This window comes from Anabrus simplex, chromosome 1 (assembly GCF_040414725.1).
Source record: "Anabrus simplex isolate iqAnaSimp1 chromosome 1, ASM4041472v1, whole genome shotgun sequence".
Taxonomy (NCBI): Eukaryota; Metazoa; Arthropoda; class Insecta; order Orthoptera; family Tettigoniidae; genus Anabrus; species Anabrus simplex.
This window is the reverse complement of record NC_090265.1, coordinates 197,709,229-197,727,665: the sequence shown is the minus strand read 5'-3', so window position 1 is coordinate 197,727,665 and position 18,437 is coordinate 197,709,229. Positions and strand designations below refer to the sequence as shown.

General features: G+C 37.1%; 1 protein-coding gene across 1 annotated transcript in view; it reads left to right on the top strand.

The window, feature by feature from the left end:
* The first annotated feature begins 5,071 nt into the window (after window positions 1-5,071).
* LOC136863965 (homeobox protein Hox-C4) overlaps window positions 5,072-18,437 on the top strand; it is a 176,680-nt gene continuing 163,314 nt past the window's right edge. Inside the window, exon 1 of the mRNA XM_067140429.2 lies at window positions 5,072-5,934. Coding sequence (XP_066996530.2) covers window positions 5,265-5,934 — 670 coding nt within the window. The 5' untranslated portion in view covers window positions 5,072-5,264. The remainder of the gene's footprint in view (window positions 5,935-18,437) is intronic.

Below are 18,437 nucleotides of genomic sequence, written 5' to 3'. Positions count from 1 at the left end.
AATCTTCCTAGGATAAACTGACCTCTAGTCCTGTCAGGGTAACGCTATTTTCCCCATGTAATATGCCTACTGTAATATACGGTATCTGTGAGATAACAGAATATTTAGATCTAATATGAGTGATTACCTCATTGCTTTAGCGATTGCCTTCACACCCGTAAGGCTGAGGTTCGAATTCTTGTCAACCTTGGGTTGAGAGTTTCATATCAAAAATCGCGATGCGTTCGGAATGGCATACGGCCTTAAAACCCCGAAAAAACCAAACATATGCTTAGGTGTCTTCGGCGGCCATAGATAAAGTGTGAAAAGCTGAAGAAAAGAAAATGTCTTTGTTGGTAGGTTAACGACTCCATCATCATTAGTTTAAGTCTACTAAATTATAAAAATCCTCTTATGAATCCTATAAAACTTCCTGTTCGACAAGATATTGTAAGTCAGCTTCAGAAAGCTTGGAGAAACAGTTCTTCAGAAAGTAGAGGAGAATCGGGTAATATGGAATAGTCGGGCAATATGGAATACCACAATATCTTGCCTGTAAGGTACTCCTCTCAGGTGGAAACTCGTCGAATTACGGTAAATCTTCTCATGATGCTTTGTATTCAGTTTCGACATGCTCGTGAGTGAGGTTAGTGCGTGGAGCAAGAATATTTGTTTTTCATATTTGAAAAGCTTTTGCAGATAATTCTTTTAAAGCTTGTATTAATTACCAATACTGAGTTTAGTCCTGGGAAATCCAATGTTACATATTGTACAGGAGTAGCTTATAATGCTACACCAGTGTAACTTCCTTGTTGTGCAAAGTTTATGGCATGACGAATCCTTTAATTGAAACATGGCGTGTCGGGATATATGGAATACTGTTTTAGTTTCAAAGTAAAATGACGTTTAAAATTAATTAAAATTAATTTGCATTAATCCTGGTATAACATGTAACTACCTATAGATCTCAGTTTCTGCATCTGTGACTTTTGTCACTGAATGAACAAGTGACTGTAAAAAGAAAACTCTGAATAATTAGTGTATACAGATTATCATTTAAGTTAATTACCAATTTTATTCTTTCAATTTTTTAAAATTTCTGTACGTCCACATGTAAGAACGTTCCTTAAATATAACTGAAAGAATTTATTGAAGCTGTATTTTAATTTACATATTATTTACCCTACTATTCCATATTAGCCGACTATTCCGTATTACCCACCAAGTGCAACTTTTTGAAAGAAATAATTTTGACGTGAAGACATTAACAATTTACAATTCAAAAATATAGAGAATCTTGGCTAATTATTTGAATTTTCAAACCATATTTATTTATATTTCATAACTGATTTCGGTAAGAAGTTATACTGCCAAAAGTAAATGGTATTCCATATTATACGACTCTCCTCTATATAAAAAGACTGCCTTCCTAAATCACATTAAAGATTGAGGTTACCGAAGCCAATAACTGGATGACCGAACACGTAAGATTTCTCTAACTATGAGCGGATCACCTGCTTAAAATTGAAAGTAAATATTGCAGCAGTAGTTTCTGGTCGGTCTTTGGATAGTTCCCGGTGCAGATATGACTGTCTAGAGAATAAAAACCTTGTTCATGTTCAAAGACAGAATGACGGGGGATTATTAGACTATTATTATTATTATTATTATTACTATTATTATTATTATTATTATTATTATTATTATTATTATTATTATTATTATTATTATTATTATTAGACGTGATGATATTATCAACATATTATAAAGAGTTCTCCTCGACCTTCAGCAATAAGCCCTACTCCTTTGTGGTCACTGAATCTCATCTCTTTCCTCAAATCGTCAAAGCATGATTTTCTGGATCTTCCTCCCCATTCTTCCACGCTACTCTTTCATCAAAAATATTTGCAAATTTTGAGTAGAATTGTATGGATGGTGTCAGACTTTCCATTGAATTACAATGAATTAATATCGCAACTCAAGAAAGATTTTTTGTTTTTTTTTGCTATGGGCTTTACGTCGCGCCGACACAGATAGGTCTTATGGCGACGATGGGATAGGAAAGGCCTAGGAGTTGGAAGGAAGCGGCCGTGGCCTTAAGTAAGGTACAGCCCCAGCATTTGCCTGGTGTGAAAATGGGAAACCACGGAAAACCATTTTCAGGGCTGCCGATAGTGGGATTCTACGCGCACGGCCAACTCGCCCGGTCAAGAAAGAAATAATTATGTTTCCAGTAGAACTTAAATCCTATGAAAAATACATTGATGATTTCGGACTGTCTGTCTAATATCATATTAACTACTTTCAGAAATGTTTTGAGTAGTATTTGATCCAATGAAGAATACCCCAATGATTTCAAAATATTCTTCAAATTAGACAAAAAAGTGTTTCACATTATAATAAATAAAATATAAATGCAAGTGACAAACGTTGTGAATATTATTTTGATTCCATGAATATTTCAATAAAACTGCATAAAATAATCTCTCTGAAAATGTTTCGAGATGTGAAAAATGATCAGTGATTTCTGACTGTCCGTCAAATGATACAGAAACAGTTTCACAACCAATGGAAGAATAGCAAATGAAAATTAGTAGAATTTTGAAGAGGCTTCATAGTATCTAAAACTTAATCCAATCGGACTTTACCATAGAATTTCACACGAATCAGTTTCGCAACTTCATCAAATAATAAAGGAAACTGCAGTATCTATTTAAAATTTCTTCTTTATGTTTGTATGTTACACGCTGAAGAAGGATGGAGGAAACTATCGAACGTTGTGAGTAGAACTTTGATTCTACGAAAGATACATTAATACGTGGGTCTATTCTCCTAATTTTTATTGCATTTCGTAGAATGAAATATAAAGAAATAGGCATAAAGAGTAATCCTAATATTAAACTGACTTCCTTACGCAAACAAGAGAAAGAAAGATGAACAGAATTGGAACATTCTGTGAGTAGAATTTCCCATGAAACGGTGTAGGACTGTCAGTCGAATTATAAACAAGTAGTTTCGTAAGATAATATAAACAACAATTACGTGAATTTTAACTTGGTTGCTTGATGTAATCAAGACAAACACAGATGAAATGAAGTAGAAAATACTGTGAGTAGAATTTTGATCCTATGGAAAATGCGTCCGTGGTATCGGATTGTCAGTCGAATTTTACATGAATTAGTTTCACGAGTTAATAAAATAATACAGACATAATTATCGAAAATGCGTCAATGGTATGGGATTTTCAGTAAAATTATATGTGAATCACATTCGCAAGTTAATAACATACAATGTAGGCCTAGACTGTAAACAAAACTTAACTTCTTACGTAACCAAGAACAATGAGGATGAAAGAAAGTACAAAATATTGTTGTTAGAATTTTGGTATGGAGAGTATTGTCAGTAGTATCGGAGTGTTAGTCGAATTTTACATGACTCAATTTCAGAAGTTAAAAATGCGAACTATACATAAAAATAAATATTAATGTTTGAACTGACTTCGCTATGTAGGCTACGCGGAAGGAAGAGGGATTAAGGAAAGTAGTATGTTGCTGTGAGTAGAACCTCGGTCCCATGAAAGCCATCAACCCCGTTTAACATAAAGCTCAACTCACCAATATATATGCGAAAAATCCGTGCGTCAGATGTTTTTGGGCGAAAAGTGGGGGCGAGGGAGACAACGACGCTGTTGTAAAGAGAGGGTGTAGCAGCAGATCTCAAAAGCAAGCCAGCCAACCCTCTGACAGTACTCTCTCAACAGAAAGTAGAGAGGGAGAGAGAGGGTGATAGAAGTAGAGCAAGACAGAGGAATGTTGGAGGTGGTATAGGAGGAGAAAGACGGAAAGAGCGAGCCATACAGGAGGCCGACAGAGAGCGTGCTTGAGGGGGAGGGAGGGTAATAGGGGAGGGGTTTTACACTGGGGAAGAGTGAGTCAGAGAGAGCGAGAGAGTGAGTGAGAGCGGGGTTTCCACTTTGTCGTGATGTGTGTGAGATGTGAGGAACGAATGTAGCCAACATTGGCTGACTGATGGCAAGCACATCAGTCGTAAGCAAACGCTTCTCTATGGCACACATACAACGTGCGCCTTCCGTGTGCAAGTAACGTGTACTTACGTGTCCTGTAAACTCGCAGCACTTCCTCAGCGTTATCGAGTGTTATCTAGGTTACCTAGCCCGACAGGCAAAGCTGCCACACGTGTGAAACAGAAACACCAACAGTTTAATTCGGCTGACAACACTGAATTTACAATTAAAATATCTGTGGCTTATTGTGGAGTTCAATAGAAATTTTGTGTGTGACAGTGCTGGTAAAAGAGTGTGTAGTTATTTCTAAAATAATAGGAAAATTTATTCAAGTGATAGTTTACAATTATGACGGAATAATAAACAAATAGAGTGATACTTATTCAACGATTATGCTTGATTCATCAGTAAATTTTGGTGAAAAATGCATGAAAATTTATGATTATAATATTAATTTTTGAGCGTTTTATTAATCGCGAGTGTTTGTCTGAAATTACGGTATTGCGAAGCTACGTGTGTGTGGAGAAGTTTGGTCGCCTAATCCTATCACATTTCCATTCGCACGCTTACAGAACACCCACAGCTTGCCACATCGGCACGTCAACAGAACTTGCGCAGTGAGTTCTGCTACTAACAACTAACTCTTGCTCTCCTACCCCCGCCCCCTTCGCTAGGCCCATAGTAAGGTCCGCTCTTTTTCAATTCACTGTGTAATGCTCTTAGTTGCACGTCTCTCCGTGTAGACTAGTGATGGCACCACCATCGCATCGTGCTATGCTCTGGTAATCCATCATGGTTGGTGACGGTGCAGCGCTCTAATTGGTCGAGAGGCAAGTCACGTGGTATGCTAATTGGGTGACTGTGGGCGGTAACTTTTTTTTTTACTCTCTAGCTCAAACACGAAACTGGGGGGTTTTTAGAGAGTAGGGGAAGACAGACTGGCTAGGGTGGGGGATTGAAAACGGGGGTAGAGGGGAGAGAGAAACTTTTCTACAGTATACACACGATCTCTACCCCCCAAAAAACGAGTGACTAGGTCCTCGAACAGTATTGTGGGGAAGTAAAGAAAAAAATAAGTAGAATAAGAAAAATTATTTCAGCCCTCTCTTTTCGTCTCCCTTATTCCTTCCTTCTAGTCTTCAATTCTTCAACATTAAACTTTTCCCCCTCCTCTCTTACGTATTCTCCGGCGCTGACGAACGATCGCAGCCCCTAGCTACTATCTGAGGGAAACACCAAAACCTCGGAGAGAGAAAAATTAATGATCATGAGCTCGTTTTTGATGAACCCGTCTACTACGGCGGGAGCAGCGGCGGTAGGTTACCACCAGCAAGTACAGCATCACCAGAGCGCCACGGCGGTCGTGGTGGATCCCAAGTTCCCGCCGAGTGAGGAGTACAGCCAAAGTAACTACATTCCGAGCGCAACAGGAGACTTCTTCAACAGTGGGCACCATCACCATCACCATCTGAACCATCATCATCACCATCATCATCAGCATCATCAGTACGGGTACCATAATCAGCAGCCTTATGGCACTAACACTGCCAATGGTGGAGGAACGCCAACGGCAGGAGGAACTTATGGTGGTTATGGAAATTATTACCAATTACCTCATAATATACATCCGCATCATCCTCTACCGTTACCACCAGAGGCGGCGCAACAACCGCCTCCAGTACAACAGCAACAACCACCACCTCCGTCACAAGGATGTAATGGTAGCCTGAGTCCTGTAGCTGTGCAGGATAGCAACTCACCGCATCAAATGCCGCTACAAGAACTGGTACAGCAGCAACACCCGATGGACGATGAAGAGGACCAAGATGATATGGACCAAGATGAGCAGGAGCTGGACCATGACGACGGCTCCGAGTCCGGAGACAGGATCATCTATCCTTGGATGAAGAAAATCCACGTGGCTGGAGCGGGTGAGTAAACAAATTTACATGTTCTATTCATAGCTAGAAACTGAAAAAAACATGAAGCAAACAAACAAATTATTTATAATGTGGAATTACTAGTCAACCATTTTATTAACACTCTATCAAATTAAGAATAAGCGTAAGTAAAGAAACTGGTTGTGATCAAATTATTCCCCTTATACAGTAACTTAATATCCAAATATGTATCGCTCTTCTGTACTAATTGTAATTGTAATATGCATGTTGTGAATATTTAAAAATATTCACCAACTTTGAGGTTCAGAAGGAGATTTATCCTACTTCTTCAGAAGTTAGTAATGCCTCTAGGAAATATTTAGATAAATTAGAGGCCATAACTTACTGATTACTAGATTTTAAAGATTAATTACTGTTAATTCTAACTAAATTAATTCATTAGTTCATTTAATAGCTGCAGGAACATGAAAATAAAATTATTCCTCTCCATATTTCAATAGCAATTACTATCAACTCCTTATCATACATAACTGGAATACCTCTTATGTATTGGCATGACATTACAAATAGGTATCTTACTGTAGCCTATACATGGCGTGGTTATAATACTTCTGAAAGTCTCGAAGAAATTATATTTAGGCCTGAAGATCTTTACCACAAAATCAAATCAATTATATTTACATTTTCTATCGGGGCAGACAAATTACTTATATCACAATTAATTTACATGATCTAGCCTATTCATAGCTATAAACTGAATAAACATAAGTGCTCAGACGAATTATTTATCATTATTTTACTTCATCTGTTGGATCCATGTAAATATTTTGAAAATCTCGAATTAATAATAGTCTACATACACTGAATCAATTTTCAGAAAATGAATGTGGAATTTTCGTTTGAAGGGTTGAAAAATTGAGGACGTTCCTCTCCCAGACAATAGAACAAATTTCGATGTCTAACAACGTATATTGGGCAAATTGATGATATACATCTCAACTAGCATTATAAAAGAACCTGTAGCTACACGTGACCTAGTAGATAATGGCGGAAATGAAGTCCTCTTGTCCAAAATATGTCTAGTGTTTGTTACAGAAAGGAACTTGGCAAAACGGAATATTTCAACAAAAAGTCGTTGTAAAATATGTAACTTACGTAAAATAAGTTTTTTGAAACACATCAAGAGGAAATTAATGCCTCCTGGACACTTTCGAATATCCACTTAAGTTGAAACGTAGCTCACTTTTCAAGGAGTAAATAGAGGGTTGAAAGCTACTAATATAACATTGACCCACCCCGTAACATTTGAGACATTCATTTCGGTTAACACCATATATCATCTAATTCTATACGGGAGTGTTTTTTTTATAAATTTTAACCTATTTAATGTTCTTAAACATGGCGAGAAGACGGTACATACTCCCTTAAGTCTCCTGATAATTGTACAGGATAGGCTAATTGTAAGTTTTTAATACCTAGTATCTTCCAAATTCTGACATCTTCCAAGAAAATCTACCATTTAGTTGTAGACCTTTTTTTCGTGGAAAAAATGATTAGGACCTATACTATATTAATACATTGGAAATGTGTGATTTGTATCGTCGATAGGCAAATGAGGTTGCATAGTAGCCTACAGGTAGCCTATAAATTCTATTGGTAACACAACTTGTCAGATAGCCTACTGTTCATTCTAGGGAATAACAAGATAAGTCAAAAAATAGAATTTCTCAGGGAAAGCAATTTTTTTTGGGGGGGGGGGGGTTAAACAGTATGAAATCTCCGATTCACCAAATGTTGTGAAGCAATTCTGCGTTATGTGAAACCGATTTTTAAACAATGTTTTTGGTTTTACTTTGTTTTGTTTTTTTGGTTATTTATCTGCTTTGGTTCGTCGTTGAGACAGACTTGCCCTGTATTGAGCAGACATTATTTTTTATATGGACCAGTCAAAACCAAAGTGGTTTAAGTGAAATTTGTGGATTGTTAGCTAGTAAGATTTAATAGTTCTCTCTAACAAATACAGTTGTGTAAATGCACCACCAATAATGCATTTACAAGATAATAATGCCCACGTCCATAACAACAACAGAAATTATACAAGACAAAGTGACTTATCTGGTTAAAGCCATTTTTATTAACTATGTTCAGAATATTAACAAGATAACTCATTTGATTTGCTTCTTACCGGGGATCGTTTAGTAGCTATTCCTGAATGATCTGCAAGGAAAATTTGTCTATTTCTTCAATACTATGAAGAATGACTTACCTTGTTAGTGTCAAACAATAGAGAGCACTGACTTTAGTAGGTTACTGCAAACATTAAAAAAAAATACTTATCTGATTTTTACCCAGGTTGAGTGATATATTAATTAAATTACGGATAATAGCACGTTATCATCGAATCAAATCATCCTTTTACCTTATAATTCAAACATTAAATCTCTAATTTACTCGCCATATGAAATTGATTGAAGATTTAACAAATAATTTCTTCTTCTTCCTTATTTGCAGTGTTTGGTCCCACAGACGTGGGTGATCATTACGGCATACGCATTTCGGTCTCGTGCCAGGTGTGATCGCTGCCGGGTATTGTGGAAATTTCTCCATTCCTCGAAATAATTCAGCCACGATTTCCCTGTGCCCAACTCCACTACGACACCCCATTCTCCCTTGTAATATAAGTTGTAAAGTGATGTTGTTTCCTCGCATAATGTTCATTTTTCTTTACATATTTGCAGAGGAAAATGAACATAATGAAATTATTCTGATGGACTGCATATAAATATGTGCCCGGCAGGCGTGACCAGTCTTAAGGAATATAATGGGTAGGAAGAGCATTGGGACATACGAGGTTTTAAAAGAAAACCGTCGATATGCAGACCAACATGACAATTTTCGTTATGTTCATTTTCTTATGCTAACGTGTAAAGGAAGATGAACCTTAAATACATTATATTATAGGAGAGCGTAAATGCGTCATGCAAACATCCCTATAGTACGGTATGGTAAAGTCCATCTTTCTTTATACATTACCATAGGGAAATGAACAAAATGAAGTTCTGATGGACTGCACATAAATATGTGGCTGCAAGGCGTGTTTCCTTAAGGAATATATTGGGTAGGAAGAGCATCGGGACATACGAGGTTTTAGAAGTAAGCCATGACTATGATGCGAAGGAATTGATGGACTGATATCGGATAAAAAAGATGAAAGTGTTGTATCTAATTCATGTTTGGAAATACCAGAATTATCTAGTAGGGCTTCAGCCGTTGCAACAGCTCACATGCTGTAGAGAAGAAATGTCTGTCAAAATTCACCGTGATAGCTTATTCTGTGATTTCTCTCCGATAAGACCAATCTTTCAGTCTGATATAATAATAATAATAATAATAATAATAATAATAATAATAATAATAATAATAATAATAATAATAATAATAATAATAATAATAATAATAAATATCGAAAACATTTCGTAGTATTAATTGTGAAGCTCCGAGCTTTAAGTATGAAAATTGTCAATTCCAACCTCAACGTCGACATCCCTCAATATGGTAATTTCGTGATTCCCCATTTTCATACCAGAATGTCCGCCTCCATCTCTAAAGGGTTAGCATGCTGGCCTTTGGTCACAAGGTTTCAGGGTTCGATTCCCGGCAGGGTCAGGAATTTTAACCAAAATTGGTTAATTTCCCTGACACGGGGACTGGGTGTGGGTGTGTGTGGTTTTCATCATCATTTCGTCCCCATCCAGACGCGCAGGTCACCTACGGGAGTCAAATCAAAAGATCTGCACCTGGCGAGCCGAAGTCCTCGGACACATCCCGGCACTAAAAGCCATACGCCATTTCATACCAGAAAAATGGGATATAACTGTACCTCAGTTTAGTCCACGATAGTTTTCTTCCCAGTCCTAGTCAATACCTATTCCAGCACAGCCGAAAACCTAGAGTGACGTCAAACGACTAGCAAAACTAAGTGAAAATGAAAACCTACAACCCGTTTTCCAGTCATTGACCGGGCCAGGGATGTAATGAATCAAACATATTATATAGGCTGTTATTACAATGGGGTGGTCACTCCCAAGGTGATTTATTAATGAGTGATAGATGCTATGAAATGATATTGGAGAATGTTGCTGGAATGAAAGATGACAGGGAAAACCAGAGTACCCGGAGAAAAAACCTGTCCCGCCTCCGCTTTGTCCAGCACAAATCTCACATGGAGTGACCGCGATTTGAACCACGGTATCCAGCGGTGAGAGGCCGACGCACTGCCGTCTGAGCCACGGAGACTCTAGCAAAAGTAAGTATAATGTTGAAAACCAAACCCCATGGCGCAACAGCCCCGAAGGGTCCTGGCCTACCAAGTGACTGCTCCTCAGCCCGAAGGCCTCCAAATTACTAGGTGTCGTATGGTCAGTACTACAAATCTTCTCGGCCGTTATTCTCAGCTTTCTAGACCTTTTATAACCTTTTAAATTGATTTTTCTAAGCATATTGTCCCGTTGAAGAACATGTGGATTTGTTTCCAAAGTAAATCTCGAGCTTAGTTTAACTATTTTGAGTATAAATTTTTTGCCCTTGTCTCCTGGAAGTGGTGGTGGAGGAGGTAATTGCTAGGCTAAAAACACAGATTTTCCCTCTCGTTACGCTTTTGATTACATGTAAATCATGACATATTCGTTGAAAAGCAGCTAGCGCTTGACAATTCAGTCCTCACATGCCTTCGATCCTCCTGGCAGACAGCTATATTCCGTGGTCAATGAAAATGATCGAACAGGTAGGCCTACTAATTTCAGTTTTCTAGACTGGGATCAGTAACAGTCCGAAAGAATTTTGGACATTAAGATGTTTTTTTTCCTAGTTGTTTTACGTTGCACCGACACAGATAGGTCATATGGCGACCATGGGATGGGAAAGGCCTAGGAGTTGGAAGGAAGCGGCCGTGGCCTTAATTAAGGTACAGCCCCAGCATTTGCCTGGTGTGAAAATGGGAAACCACGAAAAACCATCTTCAGGGCTGCCGACAGTGGGATTCGAACCCACTATCCCCCGGATGCAAGCTCACAGCCGTGCGCCTCTAACCGCACGGCCAACTCGCCCGGTAATACACATTAAGATGAGCTCACATGTTGTGGACGGTCATTCTCAGGTGTACCTTTCACGTAGAGAATGGGATGGTGAAAAGGCCTAAATAAAAATACAATTCAGCACACATTTAAATAATCCTGTCGAGATAAATGTTTAAATCTCACAAGAATTAAAATAATATTGTCTACTTCAATCGAAGGGAGCAAATAAATTACTGTTGTATAATATGAAAAACTCCTGCGAACTTGTGGGATACATTCTTAAAACTGAAGAACATTAAAAAGTAAATAAATTATATGCGGTAGCTAAATTATTCAAATATAACTTAAATAATGAATGCCATTTATGTAGGACTTACGATTATTTTACTAGTTGCACAATGGTCGTTCAGCAAACTGCACTACGCTCTAACGCCTGTGTTAGGTTATAACTATTTCAGTATTCATAAGAATATTTGCTAGATAAATAAATATTACTAAAAGGACAGAGCAAAGTTTACCAATGTTTTAATGTTATCTTATTATATCACAGAATATTTCGCTGGCAATTTGTGGGAGGGCGGGGCTGCAGCCTATTAAATCACCCCTTCACGCTTGCACAGTGCAGTCTGAAATTTATCGAAGAGCTCAAGACCTACCCAGTCTTCTTCCATGTAGTAGGATGTTTTACCAACGACTAGGACTATCACATGGTCATGAGCGTCAGTGAGGGCATCTTCCATTTTCAACTGAAAAAATAGCCTATATCAAACTCTGAGAACCAATTTCAATTTTGTTCGGTTACAATAGATAAAATATAGAGATAATGCTCCTTAAATTGTATAAGCATTAACGTTCAGTAGTTGAGGTACTTGCGATATTACGATGAAATGAAATATTTCTTTCACTTCTTTCTTATGTCTTATTACCTGTACATTGCGTTATTAAAACATAGACCTTTTGTAAAGTAACCTGTTAATTCACTTGTTGACATCAATTTTGAGGAAGTGCAATCGCGCATTTATGGGCTCCATCTCATTTGACTGAGACTTCGTGAAGACATTGTCTTCCCCTCTGAAACGTTACTTACGTTTGACGTGGTGGAAGGCCAGAACAATTTCACTTCCTCTTCACATATCGATGGCTTTCTTTTAAAACCTCGTATGTCCAAATTTTCTTCCTACCTATTATATCCCTTAAGACTGGCCACGCCTCCCGGTCATATATTTGTATGCAATCCATCAGAGTAATTTTCGCTGTGTTCATTTTCCTTTGCTAATGTCTAAAGCAAAAATGGACCTTAACGTACCGAATTGTAGGGATGTTGACTGCATGGCAAATTTACACACTCCTACAGTATAATGTATGTAAGGTTCATTTTCCTTTACAAATTGGCAGAGGAAAATGACCATAACGAAAATTATTCTTTTGGACTGCATATAAATATGGGACTGGGAGGCGTGACCAGCCTTAAGGAATATAATGGATAGAAAGAGTATTCGGACCTACGAGGTTTTTAAAGAAAGCCATTGATATCTCTTTAGGCATATACAAAATTATGAAAGCTAACCAAATATTTAGACCTTTTTGCATGTTAGACTTTACATTTTTTGTACGTGATTTTCTTGAATTTATCACAGAGTTTTTTGGTTGGACGTTGCACGGTTACTTTGTATGGGAAGGAAATAATAATAGAACCATCATCCTTATTTTGTTTCTTATTACGAATAATAATAATAATAATAATAATAATAATAATAATAATAATAATAATAATAATAATAATAATAATAATAATAATAATAATAATACTGAGAAGAAGAAGAAGAAGAATGAAAAAGAATAATTCAACTAATATGATTTGACGCTCTTTTAACTGTACAATTGCCAGTTGCAGTGTTCCATTTCACTCTACCACAATGTGGAGAAATTGGAACTGTATTAATTTGTATTAAGGGTTCAAAGACCCATGATATAAACGTTGCTGTTAGGACTAACAATTTCAAATTCAATTACTTGTTGTCGTTATTGATAAAGTACTTAAAGTATAATTTTGCATCCCAAATAGAGCGGTTTCTCTATTAAAGTATTTGAGAGTCAATCATTCGGCAATTAACGGGCACTGTAACTCTATTAAAATCGTCGCTCGACCGGTAAAAGGTTGTATTGCTCAAAGCTCTTCCTATCAATTATTCTCCTTAAGACTAGTCATGCCTCCCAGCCACGTATGGATATGCAGTCCATCAGAACAAATTTTGTTGTGTTCATTTTCCTATGCCCATGTGTAAAGGAAAATGAACCTTACAGTACCGTACTGTAGGAATGTTAGTTTGCATTACGTATTTACGCACTCCTAGTGTACAATGCATGTAAGGTTCATTTTCGTTTAATCACCGACATAGGAAAACGAACACAACGGACATTGTTCTGATGGACTGCATATCCATACGTGGCTGGGAGGCGTGACCAGTCTTAAGGAGAATAATGGATAGGAAGAGTATTTTGGGATACAACGTTTTACCGGTGAAGCGACGAAATTATCTTATCCCTGCAACAGAAAATCAATGAAAATAAGTCAATACCACAAACATATTAATTAACGTTAAATATTATGTAATAAATTATAAGATAGTTTGTGAAAATGGGCATTGTTGGAAATATTATTATTCGTAACAAAACTGCATAATTAACTCTATTGAATTATTATCCTTTACATTAATTTGAATTCGCTTGATTTTAGAAATGTATTATTGCTCATATTGACGAACATTGACGCAACTAAGACAGACAGGTGAAGTTTTAAAAGAATGTGGCCTACTGCCTCTGAAGGTTCCTTTTAATTTAAAACCAAAAAAGGACCATGGTATACTTTTTCCGTATGCTGCAATATTATTTCATTGGAAAATATATGGCCTAAGCTATTCTGTAATTCCATGTTCGTATACGTTCTGACAGCAAAAGAATAGAAGAAAGAAAAATATTAAATTACATGGCAAACACGAGTCGAAACATTTACATGTATTACGTACAATATGAAATTCACAGGTACTCAGCTTACGATAGTTTCATCTTGACTGCTAAGTTGTATTTACCTTAAAGTGCGTTTATATAAATCCTATGTTTGAAAAATTCGTGTTGGATATTGCAGCAAGGGAACGAACTTTATGACAGTAATTGAATCAACTGTGGGCTACAAACGTGAGATAAAGGGTCACTTATGTATATTTTCGGGACAGCCATTATAAATAGTTACATGTAAAATACAGTAATTTTCTTAGACATGGGAAATGCTGTATATAGGATCACAATTTTCTTCAAAGACCGTGTTATATCGATCGTTTAATCTGAAGAGAACAAAATGAACATGCCGAGTTATACAATGTTCATGGAGATACTATTTTACCATTCACTGAAAAAATAAGTACCGGTTTTTAAAATGACAGGTGGTGTTGTAAATGGTATTCAATACTGGTGAGTTACAAGGAGATAATTTACCAGGTAATAGTGAATTTATTATATTTTTAGTTGTAGGGAGCTGTGATAGTCGAGTGGCATAATCACCAGCTTCTCACCAAGGCGGCCTCGTTTCGAATCATGGCTAATACATGCGGAGTTTCTGAAATGTTAAGTCACCTTCCAGTTGTTTGTTCGTATTCCAGGTAAAACATGAGGTCCCAACTATGATTGTGATATCAAAATTTACGTGAAAGTGCAGGGCCGATTTTTGATGAATTTAAGATAAAATAATTCGTCTTCATGCAGGCCTACAGTAGATTACATTTTGAAACTTTCAGATTCACACTTGGGAAAGAATCGCATATATTTATACTTGGAATATCCATTTAGCCAATTTTGTAGAGACTTTGGTTGGAAGAGGCGTTCTTCAGCCTAAATAAATTTGAGGATGAATAAATGCGCTAATAAATGAATAGAAAATACATTTAATATCATGCTGCCAGAGATCAGGAACGTATATAAGACACTGGATGATTTGTGAAATTTCAGGGAGGATTTTGTGCATCTTCGATGTCTTTCTTTTAAAACCTCGTACGTTCCAATTCTCTTCCTACCCATTATATCCCTCTAAGACTCGTAGCGCTTTCCAGGCACATATTTATATCGTCGCTCGACCGGTAAAAGGTTGTATTCCACAAAACTCTTCCTATCAATCCTTCTTCTTAAGACTGGTTACGCCTCCCAGCCACGTATGGATATGCAGTCCATCAGAACAAATTTTGTTGTGTTCATTTTCCTATGCCCGTGTGTAAAGGAAAATGAACCTTACAGTACCGTACTGTAGGAATGTACGTTTGCATTACGTCTTTACGCACTCCTAGTGTACAATGCATGTAAGGTTCATTTTCGTTTAATCGCCGACATAGGAAAACGAACACAACAGACATTGTTCTGATGGACTGCGTATCCATATGTGACTGGGAGGCGTGACCAGTCTTTAGGAGAATAATGGATAGGAAGAGTATTGTGGGATACAACGTTTTACCGGTGAAGCAACGATATGCAGTCCATCACAATGGATTTCTTTGTGTTCATTTTCCTATGCTGATGTGTAGGGCCTAAGGTAAAATTTACCTCACCATAGCATTGTAGGGATGTTGTTTACATGGCGAATTTACGCAGTCCTAGAGAATAATTTATTTAAGGTTCATTTTTCTTTACACCTTGGCATCGGAAAATGAACACAACGAAGATTATTCTGTTGGACTCCGTATAAATATGTGGCTGTGAGGCGTGGCCACGTCTTAAGGAAGAGCATTGGGACATACGAGTTTTTAAAAGAAAGCCATCCAGTTAAGAGTTGTTGATTTAAAATGTACGGTACATTGATGTAAGATGTGTAGTTCATAATTCCATTCGGGGTGAATAGCTCAGATGGTACTGCACTGTCTTTCAGAGAAAAATGTGCTAGCATCGAGCCCAGCTCAGTCCAGTGATATTTGAATAATGTCAAATACATTAAAATCGTGTCGTAAGATTTACTGGCACGTATGAGAATTTCTGTTGGAGTAACATTCCAGCAAACCTTAAAATTAATAGCATTATAGTCCTTCTTCCACAGGACTACATTCCTTATTCCACAAATGACTTATTTTAAAATAGCATTTATTTTACTTTTTCACTGACAGAAAAATAAATATATCAGGGAAATCGGTTTGCTGTACTATACAGCAGTGTTAGACGTTAATGTTTATTTAACTTATTTAATATTCCAACTACCGTACTTTTCTATTTCATTTAAAACCTTTACAAATTCTCGAATGACAATCTCACTGTCTAGATAATACATTATATTAACAAAATATCGACGGCCTAGTTCTAATACAACGTATCTGACAATGCTGCTCCTATCCGTTATTTCCTTTAAGGCTTGTCACGCCTACCAGCCACACATAGTCACGCAGTCTATAACAACAATTTTCGTTGAGTTCATTTTCCTATGCCGGTGTGCAAAGGAAAATAAACCTTATCGTACCGTACTGTAGGAATGTATATTTTTACGGTGTATTTACGCACTCCTATAGAATAATTTATTTTATGTTCATTTTCCTTTACTCATCTGCACAGAGAAATGAACAAAACGAACGTTGTTCTGATCGACTTCATATCCATATGTGGATGGGACTCGTGACCTGTCTTAAGGAGGATAATGGATATGAGAAGCATTGTGGTATACGAGGTTTCGTCCGTTATAATTGTAGTTAGATTTCATAAAATAACAGTTTATACAGATTCTCACCGTACGCTGACTTTTGATGAGAATTCCAATAATGATAACATTTTTGGAGGCCGAAGAGACATATTCATAATTTTTTTTTCTGCGAATCAACGGTATAAGAGACCGTGGTAGGGCTTTGCTGAATTTCCACTGTAATTTTGTACATACATATTGCATCTTCTTCTTCTTCTTCTTCTTCTTCTTCTTCCTTCTGGCCTTTTCCCAAATACGTGGGCTCGGCATAATGTGGATGGCCGGATGCCTTTTTCACGCCAACTCGATGTGGAGGGATGTATTCACTATTGTGTGTTTTATGATGGGTGTGGTATCGTCGCTTCACCGGTAAAACGTTGTATCTCACAATACTCTTCCTATCCATTATTCTCCTTAAGACTGGTCACGCCTCCCAGCTACATATGGATACGTAGTCCATCATAACAATGTCCGTTGTGTTCGTTTTCCTATGTCGACGATTAAACGAAAATGAACCTTACATGCATTGTAACTAGGAGTGCGTAAATACCTAATGCAAACGTACATTCCTACAATACGGTACTGTAAGGTTCATTTTCCTTTACACATGGGCACAGGAAAATGAACACAACAAAATTTGTTCTGATGGACTGCATACCCATACGTGGATGGAAGGCGTGACAAGTCCTAAGGAGAATAACTGATAGGAAGAGCTTTGTGGAATACAACCGTTTACCGCTCGAGCGACGATATACTGGATGCTAATGGAATGTGCATTAAGACGAAAACAAACACCCATTACCCGAGCTGCAGGAATTCATCAATTCCGTCAGAGTATCGAACCTCGGGCCCTTTGTACTGAAGGCCGACGCTCTGACCATTCAGCCAATGAGCCGGACACAAACATCCATAGTGCGGTTGTGGAATTTAATTTAGTATTTAGTATTTGCCTGACGAGCCTGTTAGGTCTAAGGCTGGGCTAAAGAAGGAAACAGCCATGGCTTTAAAAATATTGTATCTGACCAAATGCCTGTGAAGTCGTAAAATCTTGGAAAAAACACGTGATGAATGGCAGATGAACATGAACCCATGGCTTTTCTTCTCACTTGCCAGTGAATACTTTCTGATGTATAAAAATACTAACACGTGTATTATTTATTCACTTGCTCGGCAGTAAATGTTACAAGTTACAATACTCTAGTGATTATCCCCGACTGCTACATTAAAGCGTGACCAAAAAACTTGGTTAAAGTCCTTCAATATTCTTGTTTGCACTTTTCATTGTTTGTTGAGAGAAGTTATACGGCTATGGTTAAACTATGTATTTTAACCGTTATACTTATATTATTAATTGAAATGGTAATAGTATGTCTATCACTCCACTCTCTTCCAGACCTTCACGAATGTTTAAAACAATACTCTATTTAGTTTTAGAAGATCTAGTACACGTATTGTTTGATTTTTAGCTTTCCAGTATTTTTGTGGTTTAATATACACCTTGCTCTGTAATTGTGATTAAAATTGTGTAAACAAAGGGGAATGTTCTCAAAAGCAAAATAAGTTTAAATTGTTCGGGATTTCCGAATGTAGTCTACTTAATTCTTTCGTGAATTTTGATTTATAGTAGTATATTTGACCTAAATTGTAAGTTAAAATTGTTTCTGAGAAAAACTTTCCTAAACGATAGAGACCTCTTCAGCAAAATAATTTTCCGTTATAAACAACAGAATAACGAAGTCGGTATAGTTTATTGT